The sequence below is a fragment of the Silurus aristotelis genome (genome assembly GCF_946808225.1).
Source record: "Silurus aristotelis genome assembly, chromosome: 19".
Classification (NCBI taxonomy): Eukaryota; Metazoa; Chordata; class Actinopteri; order Siluriformes; family Siluridae; genus Silurus; species Silurus aristotelis.
The window spans coordinates 8,714,344-8,731,214 of record NC_139592.1 but is presented as its reverse complement, the minus strand read 5'-3'; the positions used below and the strand labels follow the sequence as shown (position 1 = coordinate 8,731,214).

Genomic DNA, 16,871 nt, shown 5'->3' with positions numbered 1-16,871 from the left:
GTGAGTAAAAAAAAACTGAAGAGCTAAGAGGCAAAGGATAATGTGCTATTTCAGGATAGCAGAGTTTGAAATGCCAACCGTTGACCCTTTTGTCAGGGACCCTTTCTTAACCCCGAACTTTTACAATCCAAAACTTTTCCGACCGCAGACCCCCTCTCTTTTCCCTGCCTCATAAGATAAATATAGCACATAGTCATCCTGCACATCTTGTGTGTACATACACAGACAAGAGGGAGAGAAAAAAAAGCTCCATAGTTCAAACCCTGAATATAAAAGCCAGTCGTGCTGAGAATACACACAAGCCATCGTGGTCCACTAGTGAGAAAGAGCAGCACAAAAGAGATAACTGTAGAAGAGAGAAAAGACAGAGGCTCCCTGCAAAATTTCAAACATTGTTTGGACAAGACCTGCCTAAAGCTACTTCTGCTTTTCCCTTTATGACCATTCTGGTCTCAAGCTTTGCTTTGTAAGAGGATATTGATTTGGTCCCACCGAAACTTGTGAACACTAATGAGCGTGAACAGCTCTTCTGCTTATCGATCGGAGCGAAGTCTCCACCAGACGTCCTCATCTTCATCTTCAACCTCATCAACCCCATACATGGAGAAAAGCAGGGGGCTGTTTGCTGAGGACTTTGGATCTTTCATGCACCCCAAAGATTCACTGGGTTTTCCAAGTGAGTTATCTTATTTTTTCGTTCACTCTGGATTAATGTAGATTTACTTTCCCATTTGCAACTTCCACTCACAATTTTTTTTACCTCTTGAAATTGTTTACATAAAAGATTCAATTGGAATTTTATTTATTTATACAAGAAAAAAACAGGAATAGAAATATTCAAGATTTCACAGGCAAAGCTATCTATCCAAATATATATAAATATGTATATCAGGTCTTAATTGTTTAAATCTAATAATTTTTGTATGGTAATGTTAATGTGTAAGTAATGTAGGATATATCCGTGGATGACTTTTGGGCCAGAATGTCCTTTAACAGGGTCAAGTAGCACTGAAGGGCAGGTTAGGTATCATAAATTTGTGGCTCAGGGCCAAGGACATGATTTCACCACTGTGCCTTGGGTGAACAGTTGTTCATGTGTTGCTTGGTTACGAAGACACAAAAGGGACTGTTTGGGATTCACACAGTGAAACTCACAACAGAAGCACATTTATGCAAAGGAATTCTTATTTGCACTTCAGTTCTGTTTAAACAAATACATAGATTAGTGTGTTTGGATTTACTGCCACAAGTCAATAGTCAGTGCTCATTTAAATGCATTGGGAAAGGAAAATTAGCTCTGTATTGAATGTTTGTCATATGCGTGATTTATTTTAGGCCTGACTGGGACACCAGGAAATATCAAAACTCTTGGTGACACCTACCAGTTCACAGTAGATGTCTGTGATTTCTCCCCAGAGGATGTAATTGTTACCACTTCCAACAACCAGATTGAAGTTCGTGCAGAAAAGGTGATACAAATTTGATGTATAGCATTATAACTACAGAAATTGTCACAAAGCAGCTTTACAGAAATCTATAGCTTTAGATTCCATGATATCATCTGAGGAGGAAACATTAAGAAGAACTGGATCAAGACGGTATTATTTTGGTTGAGTTCATACAGCAATATTATAAATCATTCTAGTGTTGTAGTAGCTGTATAGAAGCATAAGCAGTATATTAATATTTTGAATAAACCTCCTGAGATAAACAAACGATAGTATTTATGATTACAGGAGCAGTTATTAGTCAAAATCTACAGTATCCAGAAAGGATTTCCACTTAAGCAAGAGACTTAAACTGTTTTTGGAAAGATATTTTAAGTATCCATTTAGGACCACTTACAATAGCACTTGTAAGTAGTAAGTGCAGATGCTCCAGGCAAAAATCTTTATAACTCAATTTGTAATACTTTGATATCATGTTTGTATTTGGTTGCACAGCTTGCTACAGATGGTACAGTGATGAACACTTTTACACACAAATGCCAACTACCGGAGGATGTAGACCCCACTTCTGTGACATCTTCCCTGGGGCCTGAGGGGACGCTCACCATCAAAGCTCGAAGACATCCAGCTAAACTCGAACACGCACAGACATTTCGCACGGAAATTAAAATCTAGACCTTATTTACAATCAGCATTTTATTGTAATTTGTTGTCAATTCCTTTTTTTCTTTACACTTATCCAACCTTTTTATTTCCACAGTAGGACTATAAACAAGCTACAACATAAATGTTCCAACTTGAAATGTATAAGGATTTGAATAAAGAAGAATAATATTTCTGGACTTGGTCTGATTTTATACAAGTACGAAAAGTTTTACCAAGCAAATGGTACATATTTTGGGTTGAAGTGTTAGGATTTTGTTTGCAGTGATAAAATGCATAAGAACTGCTATGGAGAAGTCATAGGATGCATCACAAATCATACTTTGTAGAAAGTAATTGTGAAGACCGCACAAGCCTGTGTGTGAATAAATGTACATACATGTCAAATTAGTTAATATAAACCTACCACTGTTTGGAATAAAAACCACATCAGAGCTGTATGTGTGTAGCACATTTTTAAGTTAATGACCTGTTATGTGTCTACTGTCACAGCTATGAGCAGAGAGTGACTTACTAGCCTATTAATAGCAATTGATGTCATTTGTCATTCGAGCTGACAATGTTGAGGTTTTCGTTGAGAGTGACGAGGATGGACAGGATTAGAAATAAGTTTATTAGAGGGACAGCACATGTAGGACATTCTGGAGACAAGGTGAGGAAGGCGAGATAGAGATGGTTTGGACATGTGCAGAGGAGGGACATGAGATATATAGTTAGGAGAATGCTGAAGATGGAGCCGCCAGGAAGGAGGAAAAGAGGAAGGCCAAGGAGGAGGTTTATGGATGTGGTGAGGGAAAACATGCAGCTAGTTGGTTTGAAAGACAGATGTAGAGGACAAGGGGGGATGGAGACGGATGATCTGCTGTAGCGAACCCCTAATGTGAGAAGTCGAAAGAAGACGAAGAAGTTGTCAGTCTTTGGAACAAGGGCAACCTTTATGCCTATGCTTTTTTAATGTTTTGCTCATTCATTAGACTTTGTGTTACTCATCATTTATGAGTTGTCTTTTTTTAAAAACCTTTTTAAGATGATAAACATTTAAAGGCCATAGTGCATTTTCCTTTGTAGTATAAATCGATTAAAAATATTCATTGTTAACTACAGATCTGAGTTCTGAACATAAGAGATTAGCTCAAATAAAAAAAAGCTACAAAAGCATGTCCTAAAGTCCAACTTATGCACTATAAAAAGCCTATAAAAATGTATTTATGTGTGTGGACTTTTTAAAAAAAGCTGGAAAGAACAAGAACACATGATTTAAAAAAAATATATATATATATGCATCAATATTCTGTTTTCTAATTTAACTCTTTTTGCTGGTTTAGTTCAGTAGATTAAAAAATATCCCAAGAGACATCTATTTTAATAAGAAAAGTTTTTTCTTTCAATTTCCCAATACACCATTTTTCCCAATTTACTTGATTGTTTTTGGTGTGCATATAAACGCATGTGGGACATGAGTATATTGCCTTTGTGGTTTAGATCAATAAAAATTTTCATCTTTTAGAACTGATCGCATTTAGAAGTGAGGTTCAGCAGCTGGCTGTCTGGTGCAGTCATAATAACCTGGAGCTTGACAAGCTCAAAACATTGGAGATAATTGTGGATTTCAGAAGAAACCCCCCCTGCACTCCCCATCTTTCAGGACCTGAAGTGGGACGATCACATCGACTCCATTGTTAAAAAGGACCAACAGAGAATGGATTTCTTTCGCCCAACTGACGAAGTTCAACCTGCCACAGGAGCCGCAGTTTTACTCAGCAATCATCGAGTCTGTCCTGTGCACTTCAATAACTGTCTGGTTTGTTTCAGCTACACAATCAGACATCAGAACACTACAGGGGACGGTTTAAACGGCTGAAAGGATTATTGATGCTTCCCTGCCAACACTTCAAGAAATGTAAACATCCAGAGGGAGAAAAGGGGACCAGAAAATCACCCTGGATCCCTCAGATCCAAGCCATATGCTTGTTGAACTCTGGCCGACATTACAGAGAACCAAGCATCAAGACAGCCAGGCACAGAAAAGGTTTCTTTCCCCAGGCAATCTATCTTGTGCAGTAAAATAAAACATACGTGCAAGACCACTTTTATTCATCTAATTCTGTTCTTTTTTGTGCAATAATACATAAATAAATATAATAGAGGTCTTTCTGATTCTAAAGTATTTATCAAACCACTCTAAGAGAATGTCGTTGTCATAACTATTACTTGAAATATGATTTTAAAATAAATGTCGAACACAAACTTTATTTTAAAAGCGATAAAATTCAGAATACACTCCATAAACTCATAATATAAAATACGCCCAAAATCCGTTGGTATACAACTCCCTCTTGTGGCAACATGGTTGAATTGCAATCTCGCGCATGCGCATTGACAACTCCACGCAGCCCTGTTCGGCCACTATCAATCGATCAGAGAACGGAAGATGGCGGAGCGTCGAGTCTGAGCAACGAGATCGATCGCCGGATAACTCGATTGGACGCAATCGCTCGAGTGTGTCGAAATTGATCGAGTGGTGTACGCCGAGCTGTTTGGGTTAAAAAAAAAAACTCTGGCGATAATATGAACATTGAAACGGAGGAACAAATAGCCGATTACGGGTGTTACAGCGCTTCGTTACGGAAACAAAACAGCAGAAGCCGAGGACACTCTTCCACACCATCTCCTGTCACCTCCATCTTGTTTCAGAGTTCCAGCCGCGTCCAGGCACGCTGAATTCATCCCGGAGCCCGAGAACAGAGGACTCCTAATCAATCCGCAACATCGTCAACCTGCAAGCGGAGGGGGAAAGTAGGCCCGTGTGGCGGAAGTGTATGTAGGTTTACATTCATGTTTACATATCTTACACTCATTAAATCAACAAACACGCCGTATTTTCATGTTTTATTACATTATTAGCTTCATATTTCCGAGCAAATAAGGATGTTTATGGGTCATGGCCAAAATTCGATTTAAAACGACAAAAAAAAGCAGTTTGTGGTTCAGTTTCACTTTCAGGACCTGACAATGGAGAAAACACTGTACAGTGTATCACAGCACAGAGCAAACACACCTCCAGCCATATAAAAGCACACCTTGTGGGCCAGAATATATTTATATACAGCATCAGGCAAAAGATTGGACACAACATCTTATTCATTCAGACTATGGAGGAACATATATGGAATTATGTCAAACAAAAAAGTGTCCAGAACAACCCAGAAATATGTTTTATATTGTAGCTTTGATGACAGCATGGCAAACTCATGCCATTCTATCATCAGATTTATGAGGTATTGACCTGGAATGGTTTTCATTTCACGGGTGTGTCTTGTCAAGAGTTCATTTGTGACATTTCTTGCATTTTTCATGTGCTTTAGTCCAGAGGAAATGTTAAGAGGAAATGACAGAATAAATACCCTCCTGTTAGTGTTGCTACAACTACTGTACATATGCATATTATGGCAAGAGACACTCGGGTAAGCAAAAAGACAGTCCATCATTAATATTAAGAAATGAAGGTCAGTCAATCTAAAAAATCTCATGAAATTTAAATGTATTCCATGTTTTCAAAACCATCAAACACTTTGATGAAACAGGAACTCATGAGGACAATCAGAGGAAAGGAAGACCAAAAGCTACCTCTGCTGCACAGGATAAGTTGATTAGAAATACTATTACATAAATGCAGAAAAGGAACCTTTATTTTGAAAGAATGAGCAGAAGAGACTTGCTTGATCCAAGAAACACAAGGAATAGACATTAGATCAGTAGAAAACTGTACTTTGGTCTGATGAGTCCAAATTGTAAGATTTGTATTTCTGTGGAACCCCTGTGTCTTTGTTAGACTATGAGAGCGTGGACTAAAGATTCCTTAATTTATGTTCCCATTGTGAAGCATGGAGAAGGAGGTATGTTTGTGTGAGGGTGCTTTGCTGGTGACCCTGTCATGTGACATGCCATCTCAGCTATTTTCCCCTTAGTGGCACCATCATTTGTTTTCCAACAGGACAATGTTGGACAATTGCCACAAACATACCTATGGTATGCAAGAGCTATTTGTCCAAGAAGGGGGGTAAAGGATGCTGCACAAGATAACATGGCTTCCACAATCACTCAATCTAAATCCAGTTGAGATGGTTTGAGATGAGGTCAAGTCAAGTCAAGCCATGTAGGCTTTATTGTCATTTCAACCATATACAGTGCAGTACACAGTAAAACGAAGCAACGTTTCCCCAGGACCAAGGTGCTACAGCAAACAACATAAATGGAACAAAAGGAACACACAAAACTCTAAACAAACAACACAAAGTTCATTAAAACAAAACAACAACATGAGACAAGGAAAAACAGTAACATAGTAGCGCCAACCAGTACAGTTGGTTGTACAAAAAGGATTGTCCATATACAGTATGAAGATGAGGTTGTGTGCAAAAATACAGTACAGAGGTTGTGCAAAAGGGATCGTCCACATACTAATAAAAAATACAAAGAAATAAACAGAAATGTGCAAACATTTTTTTACTGTTGATATTGTGTGTATCAGTGCAGTTCCTTCATGTTGAGGAGTCTGATGGCTTGTGGGGAAAAAACTGTTACACGGTCTGGATGTGAGGCCCGAATGCTTCTGTATCTCTTTCCAGATGGCAGAAGAGTGAAGAGAGTGTGTGAGGGGTGTGTGTTGTCAGCTACAATACTGGTGTAAATATCCATTACGGAAGGAAGAGAGACCCCGATGATCTTCTAAGCTATCCTTACTATCCGCTGTAGGGTCTTGAGATCCAAGATGGTGCAGTTCCCAAACCAGGCAATAATGCAAGTGCTTAAGATGCTTTCGATGGTCCCTCTGTAAAAGGTTGTGAGGATGTGTGGTGGAAGCTGTGCCTTCCTCCACACAGTAGAGACGCTGCTGGGCTTTTCTTGTTACAGAACTGGTGTTGAGCCGTTCCATGGAGGAGCCATTGATGTTCAGCAGGGAGCAGTCGATTTGTGTCCTCCTGAAGTCAACAAGCATCTCTTTTGTTTTGTCTACATTCAGAGACAGGTTGTTTGCTTTATAACAGTCCGTTAACCTCTGCTGCGCCTCTCTGTATGCTGACTTAATGTTCTTGCTGATGAGACCCGCCACGTTCGTGTTATTTACAAGCTTAATGATGTGATTGGAGCTGTGCATTTCTACACAGTCGAGTTGGACTGGAGAGTAATGGAAAAGCAGCCAACAAGTACTCAACATCTTTGGGAACTCCAAGATTGTTGAAAAACCATTGTAGGTGATTACCTCACGAGGTAGACTGTAAAAATGTCAATAGTGTGCAAAGTTGTTATTAAAACAAAAAACTTTGAAAAATTGAAAATATAAAACATATTCTGGGTTATTCTGGTTAACTTTTCCACATTCTTGTTGACTACATAATACTATATTTGTTCTGTCATAATTTCATTGTCTTCAGTATTAAGATACAATGTTCAAAACAATAAAGATCGAGAAAAACAATTGAAGATGTGTCCAAACTTTTGACTGGTACTGTATGTTATTCAAAAATGCTAACACAGGGACAATGAAAAAATTAATATGAAGAAACATTATGTTGACATAGATGGGGCTACAACCCTGGATGTCAATCCTGCTTCTAAAGACCACTAAACAATCATGATATACAAGATATATAATGACAAGCAAAACGAAACTAACAAAATAATAAGTCAAGACGCTTTTATTGTCATTTCAACCATATATAGCTGACGCAGTACACAGTGAAATGAGCCAACATTCCTCCAGAACCTACATAAAACAACCATAGTATAGAGCATAGAGCTACATAACAGAACACAGGACTAAAGGACTAATATAAGTTTTCCTAGCCACATAAAGTGCATCGTGTGCAAACAGTGCAAGACAAGACAACAGATGTCGCCAGTAAACCTACTGTATTTTATACAGTACAATGGGGAAAAGAGAACTGTATACAAGAGTGTACCTGTAAATAAACACAAGCGATGTGCAAAACAGCAATAGCAGCAGTCAAAGAGATGCGCATAAACAGCTTATGTAGCTATAATAAAATTATAATATGGGTGGTGCTGAAGACGTGGTTGTGTGACATGAGTATTGAGTTTGTGTTTGAGTTCAGACTCAACATCACGTTATCCGAATCATTGCTAAACATACACAAGTGGTCCTAATAAATTGTTTAGTCAAACATTGACTGGTTTGTATTTTATTTGTATCATTCCTGCATATAACTTTTATTCAGGACAATGTTGGTATACACAATATACTACTATTGTGCACAGAACTATATAAAGTGCAAATTCATGACAGTACATGGTAATATTAATACAATATACAATTCATTTGCAAAACTATAAAATACAGAGGGGCAGCAGGACAGTGTTTATGAATGAGTATATGGATGTAATCAATATATTTTCCTTTCGCATTTGATAAGATTTTAAACCAGTCCTAAGGTAGAAAAAAGTCTTCACTGAGTCAGATGTAGCTGGTAAAGTAGACAAACAAATTCTAATAAAGTAGACTCAAGTGACACAGAAGACTGTAATACAGATACAGTCCATGACTGATTTTTGACTGTTTTCATTCTGATCTTGATGCCATGATATTGAGACTACTGTTTATATTAAAAGTTTATTTCTGGCTTTAACACAGTTTATATACGCAGAGCTACCCTCGGTGGATCCTGTTATTTTTTAATAGCAATACATAAATGATATATTTTAAAAGATTTTACCTTTTAATATATATATATTATTGCAAACCAGGAAAACAGAGTGAACAGGTTAAAACATTTTATTTTGTCAACATGCCAAGACCACAACTGGGGATATGTTTTTGATTTTCTAAAAAATATTTCACCACCTTTTCACCACTTTTAGTCTTTTTTTTTCGTTTCTAGTGGTTAGGATGCGGCGCTCTCACCGCTGTGGCCCGGGTTCGATCCCCAGTCAGGGAACCAACCCCAGCCATTAGGGTCGCACAAGCCAGTGCACTCTTAGTGCCGGTCCCAAGCCCGGATAAATGGGGAGGGTTGCGTTAGGAAGGGCATCCAGCGTAAAAACGTGCCAAATCGAACATGCTGATGACCTGCTGTGGCGACCCCTAATGGGAGAAGCCGAAATAAAGTTTTTAATACAAATTGTACAAAGAAGGCTGTCCAGGGAATGGCTGTTTATAGCTGTTCCCTTTAATTTTGGTTTCATCCCAGAACTGAAATTTTGTTGCATCACTATAAAAAATTAGTGGCTCATATTAATATTGCCTACCTATTATTTCATGACAGGATTATCCACAGCAAAAGCCTGACATATCCCAGGTGGCAGTAATGGACTTTCCATGGCACAGTGGGAAAGTTTTAGAGCAACTGAACCATCAGCGTCAGCAGGATCTCCTGTGTGACTGCACATTTGTAGTGGACGGAGTGGACTTCAAAGCCCACAAGGCCGTATTGGCAGCATGCAGCACATACTTTCACGCACTTTTTCTGGACCAGAAGGATGTCGTGCATTTGGATATCAGTAATGCTGCAGGTATATAGAATCGATCTCTTTTATGTATCTTTATTTGAAATCTATCTAGAACATCCTGCATCAAGTATGGAACACATTCAATGTTTTGCTGATATAAACTTTGTCTTTTTGTACTGAAACTGTGCACACTGTTGGATGTAATTGTATATTTTCTTGATGTTGCTGCAATATTTCTCATAACAGCCAACTTTTATGATCCTTGTAGGTCTTGGACAAATCCTTGAATTTATGTACACAGCTAAACTGACGTTGAACCCTCAGAATGTCGAGGACGTGCTGGCCGTGGCCACTTTTCTTCAGATGCAAGAAATTGTCAATGCTTGTTCTGCTTATAAGTCGCTCACAGGACCTCCAGTGTTAAACAACAGTCAGTAGAGTTCAAGTAAATTATATGTATCTTATACACCAAATCTGATTGGTCAAAAGGTTCTATTTATAAGGCAAATCATGGTTATCCTCTGTGTTTTGCTTCATATCACATAGCCGTATCAGGTCCAACTGAGCAACATCAAAAGCCGTTTAAAGAAGACAGTAATGCTCCTGTGGAGCAACAGGACAGTCATGTAACGGCTCAGACCAGTGTTCCTGAGGCAGATGAAGCTCCTTCAACGTCAGAAACATCTGAAGAGCAGCAGGCAAGATGTACCAGTACTGAAAGACAAAGTGCAGGCACTCAAAGTGCAGGGGTTCGGGTAGGAAGACCACACAAGCTCAGCCAGTACACCAAGCCAAAGGAACCGGAAAAGAGCACAACAAAGAATAACATGGAATATCAGGATGACCTGTCAGATGCTGATTACACACAAAGTCAGTCTGTCTTCTCTGCCTCGTGCTTTGCTTGAGTTGAATGACCTTTTTTAATTGCCATTGTATATGAATTTCTGTTCTTCTTTCAGAAATATCACAAAGAGCTGTGACTAGGAGGTCTTGCGTAAGCACACGACGAAGCAAATCCAAATCTGTCACTCACTGCGTGTCCACATCAGGTAAACACCCACTTCTGTCATGCTATAACTGCAACCATGTACTGTTTCTTTTCTCCCCGGTGATTACTCTGTACTTCCGTCTTTTGGTAAAAGATGATGGTAGTGAAGGAAGTTTGTCAAAAGCTAGTACTGAAGAAAATACAAGAGAAGAATTGGAACAGGAAGAAGAGGCTGATGAAGAAGAGGAGCATATAGAGGAGGAGGATGAAGGAGAGATGGATGTAGATGATGATGATGCTGCTGCAACAGCAGATGAAGGAGAGGGAAAGCATCTGAGATCTGGGGTCATTGCTGAACGCAGTGAATCCAGATCATACGGCTCAGTCACACACAAATGTGAGGTAAGAGAGAGTTAGCATGTGTATGCAGTGTTTTATAGAGTGAATAGTTGAACAGCTTTTTTTTAATGTTATCCCATTAGAGTGCACCTGAAGAGATCTTGTGATTACCATAAATCAGATTTAAAACTTTTTTCTTTATATAGAAAAGAAGGAAGATCTGGTTTACTCTGGTCCACTAGCTTGAAAGGGAAAAAAATACTTCATAGAAAACATCTTTAACCATCAACTTTTAGAGAAACGACACACTGTTTTGTTCCAGTGTATAATAATAAAGCCAATTAGTAAAAAACCTGTGCTTTTCCAGGGACTATTGTCAGAGCTGCTATTATATAAAACTAATCAATGCCTGCAAAATCACAATTGAGAATTCAACAGCAATGTGGTATTAGCTTTAATGATACATTCTAATTCAAACTACAGTCATTGCATTCTAAGGGACCAAATCTGTTTTTATGTACATTTTCCAAAACTGGAAAAAATGTTTTCCACACTTTCCTTAAGTTGTTATTGTAGGCATACACCCTCAGACACACAATTAAGCCAATAACTGTTCATTCTTGCCTCTAGCTCTAAAATAACAAATGTTCTGATTTATAAATAACTCCACATGAGAAGGTTCAAATTAATTGAGCTCCCTTAATAGCTAGCCATTTTCTCCCAACAAGTGAGTTTTTTCCAATTAAATCACACTTTCTGTTCTTTTCACAGTACAGAGAAATGTGCTGAAATCAATTACACTTCCTCTTTAAAAAAAAGTCCAATACACTGGTAGATAAAAATCAGACTGAAAACTGAATATGGAGTATTTTATAACACTTATTTATATCCCACCTCATTTTCCGTATGCTTAATTTGTGATTTTTCCACAGACATTTGGAACTTTGGCAGTAGTTTGCATTGTTTTGCATTTTTTTTTGCCTGGGTTTATTTTATGTGCAAACCACTTCCATCCTCCTAATTTCTCTATGGCTGTGATGGCTTTTGCAGGACTGTGGAAAGAAGTTTACTCACACTGGAAATTTTAAACGCCACATGCGCATCCACACAGGCGAGAAACCCTTCAGCTGCAGGGACTGCAACAAGGCCTTCTCTGACCCAGCTGCCTGCAAAGCTCATGAAAAGACCCACAGGTTAGTTAGTAGCATTCCAAACAGAGATACTTCAGTGTGGATTTTTCCCCATTTTTGAGGTTATATACTGAAAATGGATGATAAGTAAATGGTGATGGTATTATAGGTGCATGAGTGACCAACTGTACTGAAAACTAAAAACAATATTCTTAAATCTACTTGAGGATGATGTGTATACTGCTCACACTAGTGGGCAAAAAATCTGATCAAATTGAAAAGCACTATATGTGTGCTGCTGTACCTTATTTATTTATTTATTTATTTATTATATATATATATTTTTTTTTCAATTTTTTTTATTTTTTACTTCTAGCCCTGTAAAGCCATACTGCTGTCCCATATGTGGGAAAAGCTACCGGCAGATCAGCCTGCTGAACCTGCACAGGAAGCGGCACACAGGCGAGGCACGCTACAGCTGCGACGAGTGCGGCAAACTCTTCACCACATCAGGTAACCTAAAGCGCCACCAGCTGGTGCACAACGGCAAGAAGCCGTATCACTGTGAGTACTGCGAGCGTGCCTTTTCCGACCCCACCGCCAAAATGCGCCACCTGGAGATCCATGACACGGACAAAGGCCACAAATGCCCACAATGCGACAAGAAATTCAATCAGGTAAGAGGCAGGGCAGAATGAGAAAATCAAATGTTTCTGTCAAACTCAATAATAAAAATTATCTAAAAAAAATTTCTTTCAGTTAGGAAACTTAAAAGCTCACATGAAGATCCACATCGCAGATGGACCCCTGAAGTGTAAAGAATGTGGGAAGCAGTTCACCACATCAGGTGAGATGTGTTTAGAAAGGAGTGGTGTGTGTGTGGGTGTGAGAGTGTATGAGTGTCTGTGCATGTGAAAGAATATATAAGTGTGTGGGTGAGTGTGAGCACACCCCGTGTGTAGAAGGCGAGACTTTGTGATAGTGTGAGTCGGTGTATGTGACTGTGTTTGTGTAGGTGAGAATGTGTGTTTGTGTGTCATTGCGTATGTTAGAGTGCTTGACAGTGCTCTCTGTGTACAGGAAACCTGAAGAGGCACCTGCGAGTTCACAGTGGCGAGAAGCCCTTCGAGTGTATGCACTGTCAGAGAGCGTTCGCAGATCCGGGTGCACTTCAGAGACACGTGCGCATTCACACAGGTACTTTACACTTTATTCCCACCTCTCACATGGCTTCTATCCACATGTACTTGGTTGTGTAGACTGTGTGTGTTTGTTTGTGTGGGATTGTTGCAGGGGAAAAGCCGTGTCTTTGTCTGGTCTGTGGGAAAAGCTTCACACAGGCCAGTTCACTGATTGCTCATGTCCGACAGCACACTGGAGAGAAGCCGTACGTTTGTGATCGTTGCGGCAAAAGGTAACTATAGTATAACATACACAATATGGGCAAAAGTTTGTGGACACCAGACTAATTCTACATTTAGTCCCTGTTTGATTTGATAATACCCTCCACTTTTCTGGGAGGATATTCTACTTTCTGGAGTGTGATTGTGGAGATTTGTGTTCATTCAGCCACGAAGGCATAAGTAATGTCAGGTATTGATGTGGGACAAAGAGGCCTGGGGTGCAGCCTTCCAAATCATCCAGGAAGTGTTCAGTAGAGTTGAGGCCAGAGCTCTAAAGCAGGCCACTGAATATCTTCCACTCCAACCCATGTAAACCATATCTTCATGGAGCCCGTTTTGTGTACATGCTGGAATAAGTTTAGGTCTCCTAGTTCAAGTGCAGGGAAAATGTAATGCTTCCTCATCCAAAGACATTATATACAATTGTGTATATCCAATTTTGTGGTAACAGTTGGGGAAGAAACCATTATGGCTGGAAAAGTTATATTTGGAAAAGTCATGTCAAAATACTTTTGTTTATAAAGTGTATATAAGCCTATGGATTTTTTTAAGTTATTTAAGATATAAAAGTTGTTAATTATACTGTGTGATTAATTAGTACTTACCGATCCTATGTAATTGTGACTTTATTACATACAGGTTTGTGCAGTCCAGCCAACTGGCCAACCACATCCGCCATCATGACAACATTCGACCCCACAAATGCCAAACCTGCAATAAAGCATTTGTCAATGTCGGAGACCTCTCTAAACATATCATCATTCATACAGGTACTCCAGCTAATAATTTTTTTTTACGTTTTAAAGTAGGTTTTTTTTTCTTTATGAAAAACAAAATGAACGGATGGTTACTGGTTACACAACATCAAGAGCAAAAAATGTGAAAAAGCATAGATTTTCCTCTATAATTTTTTTCATGTGTTATTTATGTCTGTAAATCCAATCACAGGTGAAAAACCGTATCTTTGCGACAAGTGTGGACGTGGGTTTAACCGTGTGGACAACCTCCGATCCCACGTTAAAACCGTTCACCAGGGCAAAGCAGGCATGAAGAGACTGGTAGTTACAGAGGAAGACTCCGGGGATGATGGACTACTTCCTGCTACTGCCTCTGTGTCCGAGCTTGACGAGAATGAAGTAAATATTGTAACAGTCACCACGGATGACATTGTGACATTAGCCACAGAAGCGTTGGCAGCCAACACTGTCGCACAGCTGACGGGTAAGAGACAAACTGAGAGCACAGAATACAGCATTGTGTTAGAGATATTAATTAATTGAAATTTGTGAAAAGTCAATTCTTTTCCATTTTGTTTGAAAGCAAAGATGATTTGTAGCATTCAGTAGTGATAAAAAAAAATGTCTAACATTGCTGTATTTACCCTGCGCAGTGGTGCCTGTTGCAACATCAGTATCTGCGGATGAAACCGAGGCTCTGAAAGCTGAGATCACAAAGGCCGTGGAGAAAGTGCAAGAGGCTGGTAAGCCAAAATGTTTACATATACAGTATATCAGAGAAAGGCCTATGTTGCAAAAAATGAAAATATATTGCTATAGTGCAAAAAGTAATTTGATGTGATATGTAACGCATCTGAGATGTTGCATAGACTTTTCCTCATTACCACAAGAAGTGCCAGTTTTTGTTCCGTTTTAATGAATGTCGTAATTATTTTCTTCAGATCAGCACTTGAGATCAAGATGCATTCGTTTATTTGCATTCATTTATTTACAACTTCTTAAAATCTTTGGTTTGACATTAAGCTTATTCTCATTCTTCTGCAGTGATTGGTCTTATTACCAACAGTATAAAACTGCAGTATGTTCTTACACTCTTAATGTCAAACCAGTTTACATGGTCTTTTAAAATCCATTGTTTTGGGGCGTTTTTTCCAACCCAAGTCCATTTACCTTTTTTCTTTTTTTGTAGATCCTAACACACAGATCCTATATGCATGTGACTCCTGTGGTGAAAAGTTCCTGGATGCTAGTTCTCTGGCCCAGCACGTGCGCATTCACACTGCCCAGGCTCTCGTCATGTTCCAGGCCGACTCAGATTTCTACCAGCAGTACGAAGCGGCGGACGGCACATGGCAGACGACCGAGCAAGTCATTCAGGGAGACGAGCTCCTCTTCAGGCGGGAGGGAGAGGAAGAGGCCAACGATGGCACACAGGGCGAGGAAACTCATATGGAGCCTCAGACAGAGGGGGAAGAGGAGGCAGAGTCTCTAACTGAAACTGTTGGAGAGGATGTACAGATTTGTGAAAGTCAAACACAGTGATACCACACTAATTAAGTCAAAGGATTTTGAAATTCCCAGAGACATCAACATAGTTGAGGAATGTATCAGATATGACTTGAAATGTTACTATTTCAAGTTAATACTATGTTACTATTTCATTGTCATTTCAACCATATATAGCTATATATGGTTGGAATGACAATAAAAGCTTCTTGACTTGACTCTTGACTTAATTGCTACATTTTGAGCTTGTTTTTTTTTTTTTACAATTTGTTTGCATAGCGTCATGCTTAGGGTATAAAGTATTCTTTTAAAAGATTCTTTCATTTGTTTTCAGATATGACAACTAATTCTAGCTCAGTGCGCAATTCTGTCTTTCTTTTTATACAGCACGGAAACATCTGTACACCTCTAACTTTATATGGTTCCTCTTCCAGCATCTAAAATCTTAATCATGCACTAATGTTGAGTATAAAATGTTCTATACACTGTGCATAACATTGTACCTGTATTCTGTCACTGTCTTATATGTTTCATAAAAACCTTAATTATCAAAACTTTCATTCATTCTTTTTTCAGTAGCGTCTTACTCAGGATTACATTCATGTAGCACATCTTATACCAATTTAAAACATTTTAAACGCACAAAGAACTAAAGAAATGTTAAGAAATTGTATAAATGATTTATATGCTAGCAGCTACTGGGTAAAGAAGCAGGTGAATACTAAGTAATGCAAGACTCATTCACTTATTTAGACAATAGTTTATAAAGAGATAATGCAACCACAATGATGCAGTTATCGTTGTGATTTAAGTGTATTAAGTTCTCACAAAATTCAGTTTATATCTAATTAAAAAAAAAACAAAGAAGCAGTGCATGCACATGTCCATGTTTGTACATCCTATGTTGAAATTATAAAATTATTAATCAATTTATTGCTGATCCCTTAATTTCCTCATATATACATATATATTTATTGCCACCTTTTTGTTATGAGAATCTTACTTATTTTTGTTCTACTTATTTATGTATTTGTGCCTGTTTCTCTTATTTCTTTTAATTTCTTATTTTTTTCCACAAGAACCATAAGGGAACCCACATAGACAGGAGCCTGATCTAAGAATTGAGCCAGGGACTATGGAGCAGTGAGGCAGCAACTCTCGCTAATAATAATAACCACTAATAATAATAA

At 38.6% G+C, this 16,871-nt stretch overlaps 2 protein-coding genes across 6 annotated transcripts; both read left to right on the top strand.

The window, feature by feature from the left end:
- Positions 1-299: 299 nt before the first annotated feature.
- On the top strand, positions 300-2,284 carry hspb7 (heat shock protein family, member 7 (cardiovascular)). The gene is made up of 3 exons (XM_083569575.1): positions 300-676; positions 1,336-1,469; positions 1,944-2,284. Exons 1-3 carry the CDS (start codon positions 511-513, stop codon positions 2,121-2,123), a joined length of 480 nt encoding a protein of 159 aa, XP_083425701.1. The 5' UTR covers positions 300-510; the 3' UTR covers positions 2,124-2,284.
- Positions 2,285-4,485: 2,201 nt separating this feature from the next.
- zbtb17 (zinc finger and BTB domain containing 17) lies at positions 4,486-16,235 on the top strand. 5 transcript variants are annotated; one of them, XM_083569567.1, is made up of 15 exons: positions 4,486-4,932; positions 9,395-9,641; positions 9,847-10,008; positions 10,125-10,448; positions 10,538-10,627; positions 10,721-10,968; positions 11,956-12,098; positions 12,412-12,712; positions 12,795-12,882; positions 13,116-13,232; positions 13,329-13,449; positions 14,078-14,208; positions 14,387-14,659; positions 14,829-14,918; positions 15,365-16,235. In XM_083569567.1, exons 2-15 carry the CDS (start codon positions 9,437-9,439, stop codon positions 15,715-15,717), a joined length of 2,646 nt encoding a protein of 881 aa, XP_083425693.1. In that variant the 5' UTR covers positions 4,486-4,932; positions 9,395-9,436; the 3' UTR covers positions 15,718-16,235. The 5 variants fall into 5 exon arrangements, with proteins under 5 accessions (XP_083425693.1, XP_083425694.1, XP_083425697.1 ...); XM_083569568.1 differs by having other exon boundaries at positions 4,487-4,928; XM_083569571.1 differs by having other exon boundaries at positions 4,490-4,928; positions 9,847-10,023.
- The last annotated feature ends 636 nt before the right edge of the window (positions 16,236-16,871 follow it).